At 42.3% G+C, this 25,155-nt stretch overlaps 3 protein-coding genes and 1 long non-coding RNA gene across 7 annotated transcripts; 3 read left to right on the forward strand and 1 right to left on the reverse strand.

Moving 5' to 3' along the window:
* LOC8070846 lies at positions 2,573 to 3,355 on the forward strand. Its single transcript, XR_002454379.1, has 3 exons — positions 2,573 to 2,661; positions 2,751 to 3,165; positions 3,237 to 3,355. It is a non-coding gene; the product is annotated as an uncharacterized LOC8070846 (long non-coding RNA).
* On the forward strand, positions 5,718 to 15,816 carry LOC8072026. The gene is made up of 2 exons (XM_002446305.2): positions 5,718 to 7,471; positions 15,630 to 15,816. The coding sequence occupies exons 1-2, from the start codon at positions 5,718 to 5,720 to the stop codon at positions 15,814 to 15,816; spliced, it is 1,941 nt and encodes a 646-aa protein (XP_002446350.2).
* Positions 18,928 to 21,293, forward strand: LOC8072028. Its single transcript, XM_002446307.2, has 2 exons — positions 18,928 to 19,537; positions 20,210 to 21,293. Exons 1-2 carry the CDS (start codon positions 18,935 to 18,937, stop codon positions 21,113 to 21,115), a joined length of 1,509 nt encoding a protein of 502 aa, XP_002446352.2. The 5' UTR covers positions 18,928 to 18,934; the 3' UTR covers positions 21,116 to 21,293.
* LOC8072029 (trihelix transcription factor ASR3) lies at positions 21,466 to 24,822 on the reverse strand. 4 transcript variants are annotated; one of them, XM_021463368.1, is made up of 3 exons: positions 23,695 to 24,822; positions 23,234 to 23,281; positions 21,466 to 21,995 (listed from the first exon to the last, which is right to left on the reverse strand). In XM_021463368.1, the coding sequence occupies exons 1-3, from the start codon at positions 24,434 to 24,436 to the stop codon at positions 21,703 to 21,705; spliced, it is 1,083 nt and encodes a 360-aa protein (XP_021319043.1). In that variant the 5' UTR covers positions 24,437 to 24,822; the 3' UTR covers positions 21,466 to 21,702. The 4 variants fall into 4 exon arrangements, with proteins under 4 accessions (XP_021319043.1, XP_021319044.1, XP_021319045.1 ...); XM_021463369.1 differs by having other exon boundaries at positions 21,466 to 21,992; positions 23,695 to 24,820; XM_021463370.1 differs by having other exon boundaries at positions 23,758 to 24,812.

The following is a 25,155-nucleotide window of genomic DNA, read 5'->3' on the forward strand; positions in this document are numbered from 1 at the left end:
CTAGGCCACGGCCATGGTTGGAAGGTAAAGCTCTCAACTGTACCTTTTCAATTCTGCTACTCAAACTTCAAATCTATCTCTAAAAAATTATGTGTTGTAGTACAAATATATTAATTAAGATTTTTTATCATTCATTGGATCATGGAGTATTATGCGTAAATTTCATTATGTGTGTTTTAAAACTATATTGGCTACAGAAGGATAATGGTGGTATTTCTGCCCAAAAAATGTTGCAAGCTAGGTTACATTATGTATTTATTTCTATTAAATAACTAGACTGCTGCACTGTTTTGTTTTGTCTATTAGCCTAAGTATGATGGAGACTCTTGATAGGACTAAGGGAAACGAGTTTAGCTAATATAATTAACAGTATTGTTGAGACTCGTGGATCCGTGGTAGAAATGTGCCATTGAAAGAGGGGATACAGAAGGCACTTTGAAAAATGGATCATCAGGGTTGGTCCTTGCTGAATAACAAAATAGGATTGCACTATACTAAGAGTATATCCTAATTAATATTTTCAGTAATCAGTATACTTTGTAGTCACTTGGTAACACCTTGGAACCCTATAATGTGCAGTTGGAGAAAGTTTTCCATTCTTTTCAATAAACGCTTCACTGTCACTAATTTTACATGTATCGGAACAGCTTGTCAAATTTTGTTGGTCTTAACAAGTGATTGTGTCAAACTATGTTATTTGCACTGACATTATATGTGTTGGAGGCTGAATTATATGTATCCACGTGATGCAATGCTATGAACTGCTCCACGGTACACCCTTTGTGAGGCTTCCCATATATTTCCTTTTGCAATGGGGCGCAGATGTCAACCATTGTCCTCCTCTTGCAATGGGGTGCTTTAGATGTCAACCATTGTCCTAGCTGATCCATCTAAGAACTTATGTGGGTAGTGCAGCAAATAATTCAAGTTAGTAGAGTGTCTCCAAATATTTCGTGATTTGCACTGACATGCCTTCAATTTTTAATTTTGAACTTTTTAGGCACATTGTTTTTTCATGTGTAATAGTTAACCAATGAATTGGTTCTGGAAACACATGATAATTTTGATTAGTCCATTACAGTAGAGATTTAGGTGGTGTCAGAGAGGGGTGTGGATGTGTTGTTCAGATTGATTTAAACTCCAAATGGGTTATTATTCTATCTGATTCATGGTTGAGGTGTATGGCCTGTTTGGTGTGCCTATTTTCTCACTCATAACATGACCATGTCACAACTGAATTGTTGATTTAGGAGCTCCTAGGCTGATTTTACATCTACAGTGTACCCTATAATTGAGAATTGAGAGTTGAAACCAGTTGCTGCTGATAGACATATAGTGTTATAGGTAAAGTTAGTTAAGTGGATCTTTCATCCTTGGAACTGAATCTCATTTGCAGATTTGTCCAGCTTTAGAGAAAAGTCTCGAGCTCTTAACTTCTCTTTTTTCATATATCCTTGCGGTAGGGAAACATAAGGGGTAGTGTGACTAATTATTTCAACTCTGTCAATCTGACTTCTCTTTGCAAGTATTACCTACTATTCTCATGTTTTTTTCTGGTACAGTAATAATATTCAGAGTTGAGCCATCTAGATGTGTTGTGTCATGCATATGGTTATGGCCTTATGGGTGTACCATACTACCATGTATGAAATATATATATATATATATATAAGTTTCATCGAACAAAGTCCTTTTGAGAAGAAGAGGAGGATGTCGGTGGCGGCGCACACAAGAAAGGGGAGGGTGACGATGACGAGGACGACAGAGAGGGAGAGGAGGACATGGTGCACATGTGCTGCGTGTGCATGGTGATCCAATCAAGTAATAGATTTAAGTTAGGTTTGTACTCATGAGTAGTGTAGCACTAAGAAACCCCCATTCGTGGAGCATCCCTGAGGAGGTTCATCAATAGTGAATCCGGTCTCTTTAGTGGATCTAGATCTGCTGAATCTCTGTCAAACAAGTCCTTAGTCTTTCAAGAAACTAAAAATCAATTTAAAAATTATTTTAGAGGTTAGTATATATATTTATATTTTCCAATCATATATGTTGTTGTATAGTAATTAGTGGAGTTGCAATATAATTATTTATAAAGAAAAGCATGTAATTAGAGAGTATCAATTGTGAATTTGTGATATCTTTTGGTGATTTTAAATTACAACTTGAATGTTGCCGTGGCGTTAGCACGGGCATTTTTTTTCAATCACCAGTTAGTGTGATTACACCAAGGCATATAACTCTTTATACAACTATCAATTGTATCATTGTCTTCATCGCTGACACGAAAGGTCTTTGCAGTGGCTCAGGGGCTAACAGCGAGGTGGTGGATCAGATCACAGCTTAAGTTTTAGATTGGTGCTTTCAAGGTTGGGCCAGAATTTGTTAGAGCACACCCTGTTCCATCTTGCTCTTCCCGGTAATGTATGGCAACAAGGGCTCAAGTTCTTCCAGTCACCACTTGTTTGTCCTATTGATCGCCATTTGGTTATATTAGTATTCGCATATGATCTAATTACATATATCTTAATGTATTATGCCTGCTAGCTTAGACCTGATTGAAACTGTGTCAAACTTTTGTGTCCAGTCTGATCAGAATGGATCCTATGCAAAATAATGAAGGTCCTTCACCGTTTGAAGACTTGACAAACACCACCAATCTAGGTAAATATTTATACACATGTCTACAGACGCTTTCACTTGTAGTATTTTTGGATATTAAGTAAATATCTATCAAATTATTTTTCAAACAGGTGACAAGACAACATCAAATTCACAAGCGCAAGTTGATGAACGTGTGCAACGTAAAAGGGAAAGAGAAAAAGCACGACATGCATCAATGACTCAAACAGAAAGGGATGAAAAAAATAAAAAAAATTAGGGAAAAGTATTATAAAAAAAGACAGAAACTGAAATATCTACCGCCTCAATAGGTCCACCACAAACAATTTTTAACAACCAAACATAGAATAAATATTTGTTCTCATATAGTTACTTTATCTTTAATTATTATGTAAATAGGTGTTGGGGTTGAATCTAACAAGGAAAACACAGATGCCATGAGTCTAAAAAGGGAAAGGGTAAAGGCGCGATATATGGCGATGACTCAGGAAGAAAGAAATGAAAAAAATAGAAAGCGTCGTGAACGATATCATCAGAAAAAATTAGGTAAACCTGATTTTGCTTTTCTGAATTCAATATTGCATATCTGTATGTTCTAAAAGTATATTTTGTTCCAGTTGGATTTCAAACAACCACAGAGAGCACTGATGGCTATGAAGATAGTGACTGGCTACATCAAAACGACTCATACAATCCCATGCAGATTGATAAAGATAACACATGTACCATTTTGATTTTTTTTCATATTACTAAGTATTTTTTCTTGTGTTTTTAATGTGGAGGCCAAAGTTAAAATCATGTTATTATATATATGTAGATGAATACTCCGATACATATATAAATCAAAGTGGCATGTATCAACACGTAACACGTGAACTTTTTCTTAGAAGACGAGGAGGAGGGAACCGATGTCGACACATATGAGCAAGAGAATAGTGAGTCTAATGTCCCAGATCCATATGACTGGGTCTATGCTAATGTCCCGTCAGAGTCGCACATGTTACCCTTGGTGCCGAACTGCTGTAACGCAAAAAAATTTGATGGCGAACCCCCCGGATTCTGTTGTCGGGGTGGAAAGATTCATCTTTCAAGTCCTGAGACACCACCAAAGCTCATGAGGTTGTGGTCAAGCTCGGACGCTGATGCTAGGCACTTTCGTGCAAAGATCAGATACTTCAACGGCCACTTCTCTTTCACATCTTTGTACTGCCATCTAGATCGTATCACCACTAACATGTGAATCTGTGGTGTTTACACATTTCGTGCCCATGGTCAGATTTACCATAACATACGATCATTTGGTAAAGAGGAAGGTGTCGAAAAAATACACCTCGAACTTTATTTTTATGATGATGACCCTTCCCTCGAGCATCGCATGAGCAAGTGTCGTGAGCAATGTGCTCAAAAAGACAGAGAAGTTATACAACAATTGGTAGGGATCCTTGAAGGGAATCCCTACTCTCAGCAACTAAGAAGTATGGGTCATGTTGAAAACCTCGAGGATTACCGAGTTGAGCTGAACCTTGACCAACGCCTTGATCAAAGAACATATAATGTGCCGTTGACATCAGAGGTGGCTGCCGTATGGGTTGAGGGTAGTGAGCGTCACGGCCAATTTGAGCATAGTGTTCTCCTCCAAGGGAAGGATCGATCTATACATGGCATCCGCTCATATAATGCATGCTACGACTCACTATCATACCCGTTGTTCTTTCCAAAGGGTGAGCTCGGGTGGCACAATTGCATTCCAAAAGTGGGTGTAATTATGGCTCAAATTGACCGAGCTCGAGCAACCCGTAAAAGGCGTGCTGAGAATGGTGACGACGATGGAGGTAAATTGATCTTTTTTTAATTATGCAAAGTAAACTCTTTTTGCAAACTCATGATACTAATTCAAACAATGTCTCTCTGTAGAACCTGTTTCAAATACATGTGTCTCAGTGCGCGACTACTATTGCTACAAGTTTCAGATGCGGCCAGGGATATTTAATCCAATACTCTATGGCCGACGCCTTTTCCAGCAGTTTGCCGTCAACACCTACATCAAGATTGAGAGCTCACGTTTAGACTACATGAGGAACAATCAGGATACATTGAGGGCTGACCTATACCAAGGCCTCATGGATAGCATGCATTCGGGTGAAGGGTCTGCTGAGAATGTTGGACAGCGTACTGTGTTGTCTTCGTCATTCATCGCAGGACCCTGTGACATGAGGCGTTGATACATGGATGCAATCGCTCTGGTTCGAAAGTATGGTAAACCTGATATCTTCCTCACAATGACATGCAACCCTAATTGGGATGAGATCAAGAATGAACTTTACCCAGGCCAGACACCACAGGACCGCCCAGATCTCGTCACACGGGTCTTCAGAGCAAAGTTGGATGCAATGAGAAAAATGTTGATGGAGAAAGACATACTTGGTAAGGTGAAGGCCTACGTATATGTAGTAGAGTTCCAAAAGAGGGGATTGCCGCATGCACACTTCTTGCTAATAATGGAACGAAAGTACAAGCTCACATGTCTCGAGCAATATGACATGATCATTAGTGCAGAGCTACCAAATAAGAAAAAATACCCTGAGCTATACAAGATGGTCACGAAGCATATGATGCATGGTCCTTGCGGGACGCTTAATCCATCCTGTCCATGCACGGCAGGCCCTGGGTCATGCAAGAACCGTTACCCACAGCCATTCTGTGAGGCAACATCACAGGGAAAGGATTCATACCCCATCTATCGACGACGCAACGATGGTCGTACGCTAAAAGTTCGAGGCCACTACTTGGACAATCAATGGGTTGTGCCTTACAACCCTTGCTTGCTTCGTACCTTCAACTGCCATATAAATGTTGAGGCTTGTGGGAGCATTAAATCAGTAAAGTATTTGTTCAAGTACATATACAAGGGACATGATAGGGCATCAGTTGTGATGAGGGAGACCGACAAAGAGGACGGGAAAGGAAACATTGATGAGATCAAACAGTATAGAGACGCCCGTTGGGTGACGCCTCCAGAAGCACTATAGAGGATATATGGCTTCGACTTGAGCAAGAACCATCCGCCAGTACAGCAGCTGCAACTTCATCTACCCGACATGCACATGGTGGCATTTCATAAACGGGACAAGGTCGAAAAGATGGTTAATAGGCCAGGTGTAGAAGAGTCAATGTTGACAGCATACTTCGATGCAAACAGGCATGATGAGGAAGCTCGCAAAATCTTATATCGAGACTTCCCAGAGTATTTTACCTGGCAGTCTGATGGTAAATTCTGGCAAAAAAGGAAAAACTATGTTTTCCAAATTGGTAGAGTCATCTCAGCCCATCCTGCCGAGGGTGAACGCTACTTTCTTCGTGTTCTCTTGAACAATGTTGCTGGTGCTACCTCATATGAACACCTTAGGACAGTTGATGGGGTGCTACTACCTTCGTTTCGTGAAGCTGCAGAAAGGAGGGGTCTAATCGAAGAGGATAATACCCTAGATGAATGTCTAACAAAAGCTACTTTGTTTGAGATGCCTAGCTCTATAAGAAGGCTATTTGCAACAATATTGGTATTCTGCGAACCGCATGATGTGATGGGGTTGTGGACAAAACACTACGATGCAATGTTAGAGGATTATAGCCGCAATAATCCATCCTCAGATCTCGTGCAACAAATGGTTTTGATAGACATTAGAAACATGTTGCAGTCTATGGGAAAGGACATAAGGTCATTTCCTCTTCCAGATATTGATCACTCATATGATGATGCCAGCCATATACCTCGTGAGATATTTGAGGAAGCTAGCGTTGAGCAGAATCCTCAAGATGTGCTATTGTGTGACTCACTCAACGCTGAGCAAAAGTCTGCCTACAATGAGATAATGGCAGCTGTCTACAGCAAACAAGGCAGGCTATTCTTTGTGGATGGACCTGGTGGGACAGGAAAGACATTTTTATATAGGGCACTGCTCGCAAAACTACGTAGCCAGGATAAGCTTGCCGTTGCCACAGCTACATCTGGGGTCACAGCGGCCATAATGCCAGGTGGGAGGACGGCCCACTCGCGTTTCAAGATACCCCTAACTCTTCAAGAGGGCGGTTGTTGTAGCTTCATGAAACAGAGTGGTACTGCCAAGTTGTTGCAGCAAGCAGCTCTCATAATTTGGGACGAGGCATCTATGACAAAGAGGCAAAATTTGGAAGCACTAGACAACAACCTACGTGATATCATGGGTCGGTCACACCAACCCTTTGATGGGAAGACTGTTGTCCTTGGTGGGGATTTCAGACAAGTCCTCCCTGTTGTGCGGAAAGGATCTAGGGCTCAAATAGTCGGTGCTTCTCTACGAAGGTCGTATCTTTGGGAATCCATGCGCCACCTAAAGCTTGTTCGCAACATGAGGGCTCAGAGTGATCCGTGGTTTGCAGATTATTTGTTGCGCATTGGTGGTGGAACGGAAGAGGTTAACGGAGATGACAATGTTCGTATTCCAGATGAGATCTGTATCCCGTACTCTGGTGATGCCGAGAAAGATCTTCATAGTCTGATTGACAGCATCTTTCCAAATCTGAATGCAAACATGGCGGACAAAGACTACATCACCACCAGGGTGATTTTATCTACACGCAATGATTGGGTGGACATGATCAATATGAAAATGATTGATATGTTCCAAGGTGGTGAGACGATGTATCACAGTTTTGACACCGCGGTAGATGATCCACATAACTACTATCCATCGGAGTTTCTTAATAGCCTGACCCCCAACGGGCTACCACCAGATGTCTTGAAGCTCAAGCTCGGGTGTCCTGTCATATTGCTTAGGAATATTGACCCCGCCAATGGGCTATGCAATGGTACAAGGTTGGTGGTACGGGGGTTCCGAAGAAATACAATCGACGCTGAAATCATTGTCGGGCAACATGCTGGGAAGCGGGTATTTCTTCCTCGAATACCGCTATGCCCATCTGATGATGAAATATTCCCTTTCTAGTTTAAGAGGAAGCAGTTTCCTATCAGGCTGAGCTTTGCCATGACGGTCAACAAGTCACAGGGCCAAACTATCCCAAACGTGGGTGTGTACCTGCCCGCACCGGTCTTCTCTCACGGCCAGTTGTACGTTGCGATGTCCAGAGCCACATCAAGAACGAATATTAAGATCCTTGCCCTACCACCTGATGCGGAGGCACAAGAGGAGGATGCCAAAAAGATGGAGAAAAAATATGCTAAAAAGAATTCAATGGGGAAAAAACCTAAGAATGCGTTAAATAAAAAAGATCGGGATAAGAAGACCCCAACAACAGATGGAACTTTCACAAAAAATATTGTATATAAGGAGGTCCTAACGCCATAGATGAGGTAATATTACTTTATTGATTCATAATAGCATTATTTATTCAAAATTTGCTGCACAAATAATATCTAATTTTCTCCATATTTGTTGTTGTTCTTAGGGATTTTGAATTGGCTTATCAAACTCTACAGGGAGATGCTCTATACATACTTATGTGATGGTATAATTACCTAGAGTGTTTTATTGTAAATAAGTTCTTATCTTTTTTTATTTTGCCATGTATCACGGAAAGATATATAAAGTAGACTTTGTGAGCCTATAACGTCGTGCTCTTCGTAACTATGTTTGATTTCACTATAAAGTTTCTTTAAGTCAAATGTAACTTTATAGTTGATATTTAAGTTTTATTATAATATTATTATCTTATTGTGCTATCCGTGAATTTTAAATAAAAAATGTTATTTATCCCGTAACAATGCACGGGCACGCTACCTATGAATATCATGGCTGAAAGTATTACTGAATAGCCGATAGATTCAATAAATAAGTTCAAGTGAATAGAATCAAAGTTATTTTAACCTCCGCAGCTATTCACAAAGGCCGATTTTACTCTCCTCAAAAATAAGATTCGGATTTTCGAACCCTCATCTTTTAAAATCACTAGTTAAATTTCCCACGCGCTATCGTGGAAATTTTTTGTTAAGAGTTTGATGACCACTTGATGAATTTATGGCAGCACAAATAGAAAATTAGTCGTGTGATACATTAGGTCATGTTTGGTTTCTTCTTATAGACTTTAGTCCCTATCACACCAAATGTTTGGATACATCCATAAAGTATTAAATATAGACTATTTTACGAAACTAAAAACACAGCTAGAGGATAATTTGCGAGATGATTTTTTAAAATTAATTAGTCTATGATTGGATGCTAATTGCTATAGTTATAAATGTACTACAGTATTTATTAAACTTTAGTCCCTCCAACCAAACACTCCCTTACTAACACAACATCCCCCCGTTGTCTTATATGCGGGGGTGGAGGTGCCTTGTTGGTAGGGATGAAAATGGATCGGATCGAAGCAGATAATGGTTTTTCCATATCCTAATACACTTTTTTTTTATCAAATTCAGAGTGGATCGGATATTATATGGATTCGGTTGCGAATACAGACTTTTTAGGGTGTCGAAAATAGTATGGATTCAGACCGATGTTAGAGCGGAAGCAGACTTTTATAAGTCACATAATACGTGCTTACATGTTGTTTTTTATGATGAGAAATAATTCATTAACCAAAGTCATAAAGCGGCAATTGAATATGAAGTCACACACTATATGTTACCAACATGTTGTTTTTATGATAAGAAATAATTCATTAACTAAAGTCATAAAGCGGCAATTGAATATGAAGCCACACACTATATGTCACCAATCGGTCAAATAGACACCTTAATAATCTAATCTCCATTTGCTGATTAGCCTCCAATCAGGCAAATAGACAATCACTAGGATTACCATTCTATATAGTGTGAAAAGTATTTAAATTAGTATATATAGTTAACGAGCTTTCCTTGTGGGCTACAAATATAATAATGGGTTGTGTTGACTTGTGTTCTTGCTACTTGGACTTCTTAATATTCGGATTATCCTATTATAAGCATTAGATAATTCGTATTTAGTTATTAGATAATCTATATCCACTGGACTTCGCTAATAGCATATCATACACCGTATCCGCATATAATCAGATTCGGATTATCCATATCTGTACGAATATTAAAAACACTTCTCCATATGCTTATAATTTAGATTTAAAGTGGATCGAAGTGGAGGATTATCCATCTCACTTTCATCCCTACTTGTTGATGCCCCACCCTATATAAACAGACGAGCAAGACTGATACGAATGTATCGATGGCCACGTTGAAGTTGTGAGCTTTCAGCTCATGGTAGTCTAGAGCAGCAGAGGTGGCAGGCCCGGCAACACAGAAGCAATATTTTTCTCTCACAACAAATCAGCCAACAATACTTTTTATCATGGCTTATCAGCCAAATAAACAAGGCGTAAGAATTAGATGATAGCACCCCCTACTGACTGCATCAACTAAGGTAGGCAGCGTACTTTTTTACATGATATGCCTGAAATGAGACATGATTTTATATTTATGAGAAACCAACAAAAATAGTTTTTTGATTCAGTGTTTGAAATTTTTTTGTGCGGGAGTGAAAGCCTAAGTTTGGTTTTGGTAATTAATGACACCAAGTTGCTAATGCCTTGTGTTTAAGTGATTTGAGTTAGGCATAGCAACACATGTGATGAAGGTGCAAAGTGGCATGGAAAGGTGGTCACATGATCACAAAGATATGAAGCATGAAGTGGAGATCACGATGATAGACAAGGAGTAAAGTGATCAAGGCAAAGGTATAAACATAGGGTTTTGCTTTTACCGGTCTAAAGTTGAGTAGAGAAGTGATTGACCGGGTTTAGGAGATAGCCGACTATCAAGAGCGGAAATCACGGTCATCTCTCGAATCAAGTGCTACTAGGTCCATATCTTGAGCATATGCATTTGGATCTAGTAAAGTGCTAACTTAACTTCTTTGGATAAAATGTTTGTAAAATGCTAACACACATGCACATTGGTGATGGACACTTGGTGGTGTTAGCACATTTGCAAAGGAGGTGGAGTTCCTAGGGTAGAGAGGGGTTTAGGTTCCTCTCTCTCGGCGCTTTTGAGAAAATGAGAAGCTTATTTTCTATTGCGCCGAAGGAAATCTTTGGGAAGTTATGGGAGTGTCACCGGACGCTGGTGTTGACAGCACCGGACGCTGCACCTATGCGTCCGGTGAGGTGTCAGTCTCAAGCGCGTATGTGCTGTGCGCACCGGACGCACTGCACCGGACGTAGGGTATTTCCTGTTGGCGCGTCTGGTGCTGCCTGGCTTCTTTAGGTGTTGCTGACTGAGAGCACTGGACGCTCTAGGCGCGTCCGGTGGTGTGAGTCCGATGTGCAAGCATTTTGCAGACCTCTCTGCGTACGTGACCGGTGAGATCGTAAGTTTGACAAACTCTCTGCGTACGAGATCAGTGAGTACTAGACGCGTCTGATGCTCACTTGGTCACGTCCGGTGGTACGCAGGTGATCGTTAGAGATTGACGCGCTAGATTCAAAGGTGGACACGTGGCTAACTCCAGAGCACCGGACGCAGAGGGTCGAGCATCCGGTGGTTCCCTACTGCACGTCCGGTGTCCCCAAAATTTGCCCAGTGACAGAGCCAACGGCTCTATCTCTTTGAGGGGCTTATAAATAGAAGGTGGCCGACATTGGGGGCTCTCACTTGCATATTTGATTACTTGAGGCATACATTGAGCTAGAGAACACTCCCTCCACTCATCTCCTTTCTTGATTGCTAATTCTAGTGAGATCGAGTGAGATTCAAGTGCATTGCATTGATAGTTGCATCTAGTGGCACTTGATCCTTGAGTTTGCTGTGGATTTCTTCTTACTCTTGGGTGTTTCCCGACACCCTAGACGGCTTGGAGCAGTGGAGGTGTTGAGCTCATGATTGGAGATTGTTTCGAGCCTCACCAAGTGATTTGTGAGGGGTTCTTAAGCCTTCCCCGTGGGAGATCACAATTGGTTACTCTAGTGGATTGCTCGTGGCTTGGAGGATCCCTATCTTGTGAGTGGATGTGCGGCATCCGCTGAAGGTTTGGATTTGGATTGCCAATTAGCTCGTGATCCATCAAGTGGGTGCATCGCCACAACGAGGACTAGCTTGTCGGGAAGCAAGTGAACCTCAGTCAAAAATCTTGTGTCATCTCTTGCCGAGGATTCTCTTATGATTATGATTGATTGATTGATTATATATCTACTCTACAATGTCGGTATAACAATCACTCTCCACTCCTTTACATACTTGCTTTTCTTGCTAGTTGTTTAGCTTAGTTCTTGTTTAGAGTATAGTTGTTGTGTAGCTTTCTCTTGTTGTTGTGGTTTAGTGTTTAGCCTTATACTAGTTTGTATAGGTGGCTTGTATAGCTTAGTTGAGCTAGTGCTAGAATTGCTTCACCATTTGTTTACTAACACACTTGCTTAGTAAAGTTTGTAGAAACATTTAAACAGGCTATTCACCCTTCCTCTAGCTATTTGGGCCTTTCAGGGAGCTGATTCCATCTGCCATTGGCGATGTCCTCGGGGTATGTTCGAGGGATGCTAATGGGTATAAATCAAGATTGCATTTGAGGTAGAAACTTTTTTCAATGGGGATTACTATATAAAATTTGTCTTAAGAAATAAGGTAGATGATTTTTGATGGGCCCTTTTATCGGTCTATGGCGCAACACAGGAAGAGCATAAAGAGAACTTTTTATCAGAGTTAGTTCGTGCTTGCACTAGCTGTGGGGATCTACCTTTTATAGTAGGGGGATTTCAATATAATAAGGAACCCATCTGAAAAAAATAATTCGAGGTATAGTGATTGTTTGATCTACATAAAACTTTCACCCAACACGAGTCTCACATCCAAACAAGTGAACATATATACATACAAAAATCAAGTAAGTTCATGGACTCCATATGTAAAGGGTAGTGGATGGAATCATGATGAACCTAAGCAATGCCAACAAGGATGTGAACTTAACATTTTACCAACCGTGTATAAGTAAATTATTGTTGAACTTGTTGTTTCATATATTGCTCAATTGCAATGTGAAAGGAGCATGGCAATTTCCTTTGCTCTTAAGCTCTTTGCTTCAACAATTACTATTGATTGAGAGGTTTGAGGAACATGAAATTTTCTTGAGATGGCTCCAACAACTTTATGCTTCATGTGTTAAATTAACTATATAGGGATTTAAAATAATTAACTATATATAAGTTTACAATTTAGAAGTCCATATATTGGTTACATAATCTTGTGGGCCATATTAGGTTTTTTTTACTTTTGTAGCTCTTTTAGAGCTTTAGTTCGATCTGGTGAACCTTGTACAATGAATTCTTCTATAAATAATTGTACATCAAGGTTTATTTATCTCCAACAATGTGATGGTTTCTCATTGAAAAATGTGAATATTTGTAGGACACAAAAAAGGCGTCGATATTATATCATGAGGATGTGTGTTGTAATATTTCTAAATAAGGTAGGTAAATGACATGTAGTGGACAATACCAAATGATTTGACAGTATCTATTTCTCATATAAAGATATTTTGGGTTGATTATAGACGAATGTCAGAATACCTTCATAAAAGAGCACCATACAAGTATGATAAGTGAACAAAGAAAGGTGAGATATGCACATCAAAATATGCAAAAAATATTTGGTGATGCAACACTTAAACTCAAGAGCACACTGAATCTACAAATAGAATGTTGAAAGGTGCAACATATAAGACTTGAGCAAGCACATGTAAAGAGAGATAGGAAAAATAGAGATGGATTATTGTTACAACACTCTGAGAACAATATCTCTATTGTTACATCTCTATTTGCCATGGAAAATCCAAAATATATCCTCTAATGTTGTAGCACTTAATGCAAATTCAACTTTACGAGTTGGACTAGATTATTCCTAAGGAAACTGAATCGTCTATTTACATCTAGATAGCTTCAGACTAGACACATGATGTTAGCACCCTTGTTATAGATGTTGGTCGGCTCAAAATCGCTAATAAAATTGTTAGTTTACTGGATATTAGACTATTAATTTTATTGTTTATTGCATATTTGAGATGTCACATATGTTTTATCCATGTGATCACCTATGTTAGGATTTTAGTATACTAGAAGAACGTCTTGCATGTTGCTACGGGAATCGTTGGTGAAATTATACTACCTATACTTATTACTATGATTGAATAAATATCATAATACATATTAGTGGATGATTTTTAGCATTATGATGTAGTCAACTAAATATGTTAGTATTAGTAAATGATGTGGTTTGCTAGTGTGAATAGCTTGAATGAAGACAAAATAGCATGTGTTAATTGGATGTGTTAGTGGATGCTGATGTGATGTGGATATTTTGCATGATGGGATAGTTGAATGCGCTAGTAGGATGTTATAGAAGATGCTGATGTGGACACTTTGTATTAATTAAATGTGTTAGTGGATACTGATGTGGATATTTTGCATGGCAAGATAGTTGAATGTGCTAGTGAGATATTCTAGTGATTGCTAACGTGGACACTTTGCATGATAAAATAAACTAATAGTGAGATTTATCTTTATAAGAGATATATAGATATGGATATAGATGTATGTACACTTAGAAAGGAGGAGACCTTTTTCTTTATTGGAAAAAGTCTTTTCCTCCTCAACTTTCACGAAAGTTAGTTTTTCCTTCTTCAACTCCAAAACCGACCAAACCACCTTCTCCAACTTTTCAAACCATGCATTTTATCTCCCTAGAGCAGTTTCTAAGGTGGTTTTGCTACAGCGGATGCTGGTTACAGTGGTTTTGTCTTTTTCTTTTTTAATTATTTCTGTTGAATCTTTGAAAAATCATAGTAAATCATAGAAAAATCATAAAAATGGAAAATCCAATTTTTTGACTCCACATAAGTAGATCTACGCGGTGAATATATAATATAGTATATTTTAGTACAAAGTTTTTGCTACAAAAGGTTTTGTCTTTGTCTTTTTTTTTATTTGGCTGAATCTTTGAAAAATCATAGTAAATCATAGAAAAATCATAAAATAGAAAATTTAATTTTGTTGGACTCCACATGAGTATATGTACACAATAAACATATAATATAGGTATGCTTTAGTCCGGCAAAATGATCATAGAAGCTGCAGCTATGAATTATTTCAATTAATTACAAAAAACATAGATCTAAAGCTATAACAAAAAATTTGTACTAAAATATACCATATTATATATTTAATGTGTAGATATGCTCAGTTAAAGTCTAACAAAATTGAATTTTATATTTTATGATTTTTCTGTAATTTACTATGATTTTCAAAGATTTAGCCAAAATAAATAAAAAAGAAAAGACAAAACCTTTATAGCAAAAACTTTGTACTAAAGTATACTAACTATATGTTTATTATGTGGAAAAAGTCTAGATAACCCCCTGAGCTTTAATGCCTGGAATACTTAATCCCACCACCTCCAAAATCGGTTTTCCTGGTCCTTTATACTTTCAAAACGGTTTATTTCACCCCCTGGGCGGTATTGGAGGCTGGTTTTGGCCGACATGGCGCACAGCGTGGCAGTCGTGGCCACCGTGGCCTCTGGCCGTGTCCCAGGCCCATCTGTCAAGTGGCGTTTGGGCTCAAATACTCTCTCCTAGGCCCGAATCCCCTCCTTTCCTGTCTCTCTCCCTCACTCTGTCTCTTCATCTCCCTCGTGACTCCTCGGTGTCTCCTCCCACTCCAGCAAAGCGGGTAGCGCGGTGATGATCTGGAGCACGCCACGGTAACCGACATCTGCACGTTGACCAGGTCGGTACCCTATACTCGTTTACAGAAGTTGAGTTTGCATTTGCGAAGTAGATTGTAGAGCTATGGTTTGGGGGAAATTGGGGTTTTCTAGGTGGCGGCGATTAGGGTGAAGTGTTGTCGTAGAGGTGTTCTGGGCGTAGTGGATGGGCATGGTGTGACTATTTTTGTTGATGTTCATCCTTTTGGTTGCTGCAATTGTTAGCTAGGGTTTAAAAAATTCGATTTTTCAAGTGGTTGTGTTCTTCTGATGGCTTGTATGTGGATGGCAACAGGATGGATGAACACATTTGCATAAGATTCCACTTTGGTGGTACATTTACTAGGGTGGGAGGCGCTCTGTTCTATGTTGGAGGAGACAATGCTGAATCATGGATCGATGTGGACAAGCTTTCTTATTTTGAGATCAAGGGCCACCTAGCTGATCACTACAATTCACCAAGTATGTTCAGGTTGTATTAGGTGAAGCCTAGGATGCATTTGACCAATGGCCTTGTCTTGTTGGATGATGATGCTTCCTGCACGATCATGGCTGAGCAACATGAAGGTGGACTGTGTGTTAACATGTATGTGGAGGAGGTGGCTTATGAGATCAATGAAGATGATCAGGAAATTTGGGTTGCTGATGATGAGGTAGGAGATGAAGCCAAGGCTGAAGGAATGGTTGGTGATGATGAGAGGGTAGATGAAGAGAATGATGATCCTGGTAGTGGTGATGATGTGCAAGGAATTAGAGGAAATTATGAAGATATACCTACAGTGACAGATAGAGAAGAGGATTATGTGCATGAGTTATCTGATGAGTCATCAAATGAAGAGTACAAGCAGCCAACAGAGGATGATAGCTCTACAGAAGATGATGAGGCAATTGAACTGAGAAATTATGCAAGGCAAATTAAGAGAGACATCAGGGCAAAGAAGTTAGGTATTCATGGCACTACAATTGGGGACATTAGACCAGAGGACATAGTTCATGAAGTACCAAGTTTAGATGAACCTGGTAGTCCTGTACTTGATTCAAGTGATGAGTATTCCTATGAGGAGAATAGTGATGGGGAAACAGAAAGATGGAAGTCATTGGAGAACAAGTATGACAGTAAGGCTGAGCTCCTTGTTTTCTCACTTGGCATGGCATTTAGAGACAGCAGGCAGTTCAAGAAGGCCTTGGTTAAGTATGGACTGAGATCCCATAAATCATTGAAATTTCCCAAAGATGAGAAGGACAAGGTTAAGGCTACATGTGACTCGTTTGGCTGCAATTGGATGATATATGGATCCAAGACTAGCAGATCAAGATGGTTCAAGGTAGTCACATTTGTAGATGAGCATACTTGCCCACCTAGTAGAGACAACAAACTAGTGACTTCAACTCTTATTGCTAAACACTATTACAACCAGATCAAGGACAACCCCACTTGGAGTGTTGGACTCATGAAGGTTGCATGTCTTAGAGATTTGTTTGTTGATGTCTCAATCTCAAAGTGCAAGAGGGCTAAGTCTATAGTGCTGAAGAAAGCTTTAGATGCTATGAAGGGGGAGTACAGCAGAGTGTATGACTACCAGCTAGAGCTACTAAGAGGTCCAATCTTAGGAGCACAGTTGTCGTCTGTCTTGACTTTGACATTGAGGACAAGCAAATATTTGAAAGATTTTATGTCTGCTTTGATGCTCTGAAGAAAGGTTTGCTTGTAGGGTGTAGGAAAGTTATAGGATTAGATGGTTGCTGGTTCAAAGGGGCAAATAATGGAAACTTGTTGTGTGCCATAGGAAGGGATGCTAACAATTAGATGTATCATGTGGCTTGGGCAGCAGTGCCAATAGAAAGCTATGATACCTGGTACTGGTTCTTGTCACTGCTGCAAAAGGACCTCAACATTGCAAATGGAGGCCAAGAGTGGGTTCTCATTTCAGATCAACAAAAGGGTCTGCTGAAGGCAATTAAAGAATTAATACCAAATGCTGAGCATAGAATGTGTGCAAGGCACATTTATGCCAACTGGAGGAAGAAATACACTAACAAGAAGCTCCAAAAAAGTGGTGGAGATGTGCAAAGGCACCATGCAGGACTCTGTTCAACTTATACAGGGCTTACTTAGCTCAAGAAACTCCAGAAGGTGCCCAATACATGATGAGCACCTCACCAGAACACTGGAGCAGGGCTTACTTTAGGCTAGGTAGCAATTGTGATTCAGTTGATAACAACATCTGTGAAGCTTTCAACCATAGTATCATGGAAGCTAGGTTCTATCCTGTGATCTCAATGTGTGAAGCCATTAGAAATAAGCTCATGGTAAGGATTCAAGAAAACAGGGCAAGAGCTGAAAAATTGAGTGGACATATCTGTCCAAATATTTTCAAGAAGCTCAAGATGAACATACAACTGTCTGGTAGGTGCATTGTCCTTTGGAATGGAGAAGATGAGTTTGAAGTGCAAGAAAGAGAAGACAAGAATTACATAGTGAACTTGCAGAAAGGAGAGTGCACCTGTAGGTACTGGCAGCTTGTAGGGCTTCCATGTTGTCATGCTATTGCTGCAATTTACAAATCTTCACAGCAGTTGGATGACTACATTGCTCCATGTTTCGCTAAGGCAGCATACATGAAGACATATCAGCATGTCCTGTAGCCAGTGGAGGGTGCAGCCAATTGACTTGCAGAACACTGGGGGTTGGTATTCTAGGGGACCGATGCGGTAGGACACCGGTGATCCACTCACCTCGACGGGGGCGGCGCCACCTACACCGGTTGAACCTGACCAGCGTAACGAGCGCTCGCTTGATTCGGCCATGGCACCACCCTCAGAAAGAGTGCTGCAGCACCAGGTGTGCTCATCCAACGCTCTCCACCGAAATCGCCGGCAACCCTAACTAGCCAGTGCGGCGGCGGCGGCGCTTAGAGTGAGAGAGAGACGGGAAAGGAGGGAAATCGGGTCGGGGAGGGAGTATTTCAGCCTAAACACACGGCCAGAGGCCACGGTGCCACGACTGCCACACTGTGCGCCACGTCGGCCAAAACCAGCCTCCAATACCGCCCAGGGGGTGAAATGAAACGTTTTGAAAGTATAAAGGACCAGGAAAACCAGTTTTGGAGGTGGTGGGATTAAATATTCCTGGCATTAAAGCTCAGGGGGTTATCTAGACTTTTTCCTTTATTGTGTAGATCTACATATCTGAAGTCCAAAAAAAATAGATTTTCTATTTTATGATTTACTATGACTTTTCAAATATTTAGCTCAAATAATTTTTCTTAAAAAAGACAAAACCACTATCACTATAGCAAAACTACCATTTACTATAGCAAAACCGTCTTTGGAACCACTCTAGGGAGGTAAAATGCATGATTTAAAAAATTAAAAAAAGCTAATTTGTTTGGTTTTAAAATCGAGGGAGGAAAAATAAACTTTCGTAAAAGTTAAGTGAGAAAAATGAGAATTTTTCCTTCTCTATTCCTCTTCTAGTTCTAGCTGCGAACGGGCCGGACTGCGTGCGCCGTACAGATAGCCCAGCCCACTTTTCCAGCACCGACTCCTAAGCCCAGAACCGAAACGAAACCGATCAAGGCTCACTCCCCAAATCCGACAATGCCCCCATCGCCGCCTCCGTCTTCTTCTAGCCTCCGTCTCCTCCTCCCTCCTCGCCCGTACTCACTTTTTCCCGGAGCCCTTTTTCCCAAACCCTCCGACCCCACCTCGAACCCAACCCACGCACCCACAGGAGCCGAGCCCACCCGAGCCCTCGAGAAGGACGCGTCGACGATGGCGGCCGAGGGCGGCGGCGGGCAAGAGACGTTCGAGGCGCGGGTGAAGCGCCTGTTCGGGTCCCGCCTCTACGACGCCGTCCCGGACTCCTCCTTCCCGACGGCCTCCTGGTCCGTGGCCGCGGGCGACGTCGAGCGCCACCGCTGGGCGAAGCCGTCGGAGGCGCGCGACGCGGAGGAGGAGGCAGCGGGGGAGGCCGCCCGCGGGGACACGCCCTGCGCCTCCGCGTTCTACGACGCCAACGGGTGCCTCCGCGGCCGGAGGCGCAGGTCCAGGCAGGAGGAGTTCGAGGGGGTCCTCGACGACCTAGATGAGGAGGAGGAGGAGGAGGAGGACGGGGAGAGTGGGGGGAGGAAGGCGACGGAGCAGGACGAGGAGGAGGGGGTTAGGGTTAACATCGGCCTCGACCCCACCCTGGATCGGGAGGTGAGCAAAGTTGTCTTCGGTCATTGATTTTATTTGGTTTGTTTGACCAGTTAGTAGTTGTCAATAAGCTGCGTTCTTTTACTATATCATATAATTGATGCTTGGAAGTTTGTTGGAATCAAGCTGTGAAGTAACCTTAGGATCAAATCAACTATCGATCTTCAATCTGTGCTTTCCTAAGGAAATATTTTCACATTAGGATTTGCTGCCTCCTAACTAGGGTTCTGCATCATTTGGATAAAGGATAGGCAGAGATGATCAGAGCATTTTGTGAGCATTTTCTTAGGGGATGGTTTGTGCCATAGTTCCATGTTGTCGCAGTTCTGTTTCATTTGTCGTCTTGGATGCGTTCTAGTGACTGAGGGTATGGACCAATGTATTAGATGTATGATTCACTAGGCGCCCTCTATGGCAGTTTTTTTATTTGAGAGTGAGCATGTCCTATTTCCTTTCGGTTATTGCTGATTTTTTAGTAGTTAATGATATTAATTGACTAACGAGATATCGTCATTTGAAATGTGTGATATATCCTTAAGCTTGAAACACCATATAAGTAACTTATCTGCGCTTCTCTTGGATGTTTTTTCATGGTCGGGCACTATGAGTTATCATATCTATCGCCGTTGGTTTGCTTCTAGTGGATTGTTATCTTAGAAAGAGTTGTTTTTACAGGAAGAGGAGGACAAGTATGATAGAGAGGCCTTTGGTAGAGAGGAGGCTGCTGACCGCGTGTACATGCACGATATAATGGATGACGGCATAAACATGAGCATCAACAGTATAGTCCCTGACCTCCTTGATGATTCCATTGAAGAGGTGTACCGTTTTAAGAAGGATCCTCGGGCAGATATGAGGGCAGCATCGGCAAGACTCAGAGAAGATGATGGTTCTGCTAAAGATGGTGATTCTCACTATGCCTCTCAAGCCAAGGAGTTCCCCAGTGTAGGGGTTCAGACAAAGAAAGCTGTGGAGGAAGTCAATGTAAAACCTATACTGAAGAGGAAGGAGGAGCAAGCAGATTTAAAACCAAGGAAACGTGTCCGGTTTGATGCTAATGTTAAGGATCATGAGTCAGATATGTTTGAACATGACGAAGATTCTCCAATGGTTCCTCAATCCATGGATGTAGTCACTGAGAAGGAGGAGAGCACATCTACTTTTTCTGCATCTCCTGGGATTCCTGACTATGTAAGGAACCCTTCAAAGTACACGCGTTACACCCTGGATGTACCAGAGTCTAATGATAACTCGAACAGGACGGCTCTTGCTGACCTGCATGATCTGTTAGGGAGGTCAGACCCAAACAGGATACAGTCTGAGACGCCTGTTGAGATTCCTAGCTCAGTCACATTCATCCCTCGCAAGAAGTCAGTGGATGCCATGGCAGTGGATGAGGGTCCCAGAGCTATTGATTCCAACTCATCTGTAATTGGAATGGTAGCAGGTGCCTCTGACGAACCTGATCAATGTGAGATGGATGAAGATGACAGTAAATCATCGTCGACGCCACAGATGCATACAAACTCAAAGGCGAGCTCCCGGCGATACAGGTCAAGTAGATCAGATGATGATGAGTGAAATTGAGGATCCCAGGGTACCTAGCCTGATGTTTGTTTCTAAGAAATTTCCAAGTTTCAGAATACCTTATGTAAATCAGGATATATGTGTGTTCTTGTGCTTTGATCTTGTGATCTGAGCTAACCAACTATGTTTAAGTACTTTTCCCCCATAATCTTTGTTGTTCTATAATTTGTTATACCGGGAGCCACATAGGATGTCAATATTAGAAATTTCCAGAAACTTCACTGGTAAGTTGTCTTAGCTGAAACCATCTGTTTCAGTCCGATTGTCTTCTTTTATTTTTCCTTTTCTGTTTATTTTTCTTCCAGAAATCAATTTAGAGGAAACTTAACTGACCCTAGATTTTCTATCATCAGATATGCACTTCCATACAGAAACGAGAGTCAGCAGAATACACAGTTTTGGGGGCTATATGGGTATACAAATACAATAATATCCCATGGGTTAAAAAATAGGGCATCCCATTTCAGGTTTCTGACCAAATTTCAGAACCAATCCGCAGTAACAACAGGACGCCAAGAACCTGTATCAATCTGTACATTCTTGCAGCGATTATTTACTGTGCTCAAGACACACAGCGGCGGCTACAGCTTATCAGCAATTCTGTAGAGGGCATCAGCCACCTTGCCAAGCACACCAAGCAGGCTGCTCACTTGGTCCTTCCTCTGCTCCCTGTCCAGTCGGCTGTTGATGTTCTGCGCCTCTAGCTGCGCCGCCACCATCTGACTGCTCCGGTCTAGGATCTCAACCAGCTGCCCCTGCAGGTTGGTCGTGGCTCTTCCGGAGGCATTGTCGTCGCTGCGCTGCCTCTTCTGCCCGCACTGCGCTGGTGAGTCCTCGGTGATTTGCTCCGGCTGCTTTTCTTTTGATGTGCCTGCTGTTTGGAAACATGGATGGCTGTTAGGTATGAAACCTGAACTTCTGAAGCTTTTATCATGTGAGTTCTACTGCCGTTATTTTGTTCTGGGTTGTATACTTGTATGTGAGATTGTCTGATGGTATAACTATGTCTGAACCGTTTGATTCAGGTGGAAATTGTATTAGTTGATTATTTTCCTGCCTGTGTTACGATTTAGAAGGTAATCATTTGAATAGAAAATACTGAACAGTCCTACAATCCAAACTCGTATATCTTAAAACTAGCATTTTAGAAAGAGTTGCTGCAGTTCTCCTGTCTCATATCCAATACCTATACGTTTTTTTAAGAGATGTCCTAAAACCAGCCCTCTCCTCTAAAGAAAGGACCGAGAACGCGCCCAGCCCCCTAACCCTAAGGAAATTTAGGGGAGATACAATTTAGATAGTCTGCTGCAACAGTACCTCCCTACATACTGAAATGAAAAATGATTTTAGGGTAATCTACTGTAAAAAAACCTATAGGATCTGATGGAGTTGCTCAGGGCTCCATCATTTCAGAATCTTTCAAAAGATTTGAAAAGAGTAAGCAGAAGATATGATGTTTCTCAAAGTACAAATACAATAGGGAGGGGGGTGGGGGGGGGGGGGGAGATCACATGAGCATCAGGTCTTGTGTATATTAGCAGGTCTTGTGTATATTAGCTAGAAAAGGACCCCAGTCAACATATTGCTTTGTGAGCATTGATTCTGAGTCAGCACTGCCTGATGTTTACACAATTCTTTTTTAATAATCTTACACTTGGTAATATATTGTGCCATGAAGAATTCGATAGTTCCAGAAGTAATCGGTTCTCTCCAAAAAGAAAGAAAAAAAGACAACTCAGTCTCGTACAGTTTTCAAAGAGCACACAAGATTGTTCAAAAAGATAAGCTAGTGTTTGCAATCTTAGACGCACGAGAAATGTTAGCCTCAAACTTCTGTTTTGCTTGGAATTGCAGGATTTTTCATGGCATGGTTGTTAGAAAATCTGGATTAAAACGGCATGGAGTGAATTGGCACAACCGTTTATAATTGAGCTTTGTTTCTGCATTAGTCTGAACTTATCTGCTGAGCCTGCCAGTTATTCAGCAGTGTTTTTTTTTCTCACAACAAATTAACGAACAGTACTTTCAGCTATGGCTTTTCAAACAAACGAATAGGTTTGGCTGATCAAACCAAACCAATGGAACAGTAAAAAGTTTCTGCGGAGTGAGTACCTTGCTCGGAGCTCGCTTGCCTGGGCACATCAGTCGTCTTCTCTGTAACTGTAACCAGGAACAGCAAAATGCAAAGCTTTGTCAGGCAAGTAAACAATCCAAATAGGAGTACCAAAGTGCATCCAACTGACAAAAAGGGAATTTAAGCGAACATTAACGGAAATTTGTGCATGCTTTCAGCTTTGTCGTTAGCACTTTAGCTGGAACAGAAACTCAAGCGTTTCCCCCAAGAGGCAGAAAGGGTTCATCAATCCAGAACCATGGATTTTTTTTATTTTTTTTTAAATATGAGCAGCTCGACATGGAAACCTCCAAGAACTAGAAGCAACTGCTCAAGGAAAGCATGTTCATTGCACGCGGAAAGCATTAAAAGACACGAGTTGAAACTCTTCCACGCAGAAAAGGTGACAATTTGAAGCCAAGAAGCAGCAGCAGTAAAAAGGGAACAAAAAAAGGCTCACCGTGCACTGAAATAGAGGAGGCACGCGCCATTTCATCAAGGAAGAACGGAACAGCTTGCTCACCGGGGATCGGCACGGCGACCGCAGCGGCCGGCGCCGGCGTCGGCGTCGGTGTTGGTGTGGGACTTGGCGTGGCCGCGTCGTCGTCTTGGTCGTCCTCGTCCTCAGACGAGGAGAAGAGTCCGCTCCCTTGGACCCCGCGGCGGCCCGCAGTGCGAAGCACCGCCTTGGCCTCCACCTCCTCCTCCTCCTCCTCCTCCTCCTTGCCCTCCTCCGCGTCCTCCAGCGCCGCCGCAACCGCATTCCCGGCGGCGGCGCCACGGCCCTCGAGGATGTCGTAGACCTCGCGGTCGAAGAAGCCCGGGAGCCGCCTCTCCCGGCGCGCGTCGTTGCGCATGGCCCAGAACGAGGCCTCCTTCCTGGCGGCGTACCCGCGCTCCCACTCCCTGATCTTCTTGTAGTCGCCGGCGAGGTTGCTCCAGCGCTTGCGGCACTGCACGGGGCCCCGGTCCACGCCGTGGCGCCGGCAGTACTCCGCCACCGCCGCCCACTTGGTCGGCTCCGCGCCGCCGTCGCCTCCTCCCCCTCCGCGTACACGGCCCCGGCCCCGGCCGCGCCCGCTCCTCTCCACCACCCGCTTGCCCTCGATGAGCACCAGTATCTCCTGCCGCGTCCACCGCGGCAGCCGCGACCCCCGGCCCGTCCCCACGCCTCTGCTGCCCTCGCCGCCGGCGTTTGACATGCCGTCCCCGGCTCGGGCTCGCTCCTTGGCCTTGCCTTGGCCCCCGAGAAGAGCCGGTAGCACCTAGCAGAGGGCAAGAGGGAGGGACTACCGGAAAGGGCGTGGGGGGATTAGGAGGGAGCCAGCCAACTAATCAGGGTTAACGACTTTGATTAAGGGTTGGTTAGTGGAGGAGGCTCCTCTCCTCTCCTCTCCTGCCATCCCAATTCCCAAACAAAAGACTAGAGTAGAGGAGAGTAGAGAAGGAGAAGAAAAAGGCAGGGAGTGGTTTGCAGCTTACAAGGGTTTGACAAGTGGATTAAGGAAAAGCTACAGGCAAGCAATGAGTGTGAGTGATTAGGAGAAAGGCTTGGAGATTTATTTATTTATTTAGTATATTATTATAGAGAGGAAGAATTAGCAAGTGGGGGCTCCAACAACAGCAACAGGGGGCAGGGTAGGTGTTTGGAGGCCTAGCTAGCTAACCTACACCATCTCCATTTTTCAGCAACAGTAGGGTGGGGGGTGGGCACTGTTGTGATCTCGACTTCAGCCTTTTCCTCATCTAGGGCCTTGTTTAGTTCACCCAGAAAACCAAAAAGTTTTCAAGATTCTCCGTCACATCAAATCTTGTGGCACATGCATGAAACATTAAATATAGACGAAAACAAAAACTAATTACACAGTTTAGCTATAAATCACGAGACAAATCTTTTGATCCTAGTTAGTTCATGATTAGA

Source organism: Sorghum bicolor, chromosome 6 (assembly GCF_000003195.3).
Source record: "Sorghum bicolor cultivar BTx623 chromosome 6, Sorghum_bicolor_NCBIv3, whole genome shotgun sequence".
Classification (NCBI taxonomy): domain Eukaryota; kingdom Viridiplantae; phylum Streptophyta; class Magnoliopsida; order Poales; family Poaceae; genus Sorghum; species Sorghum bicolor.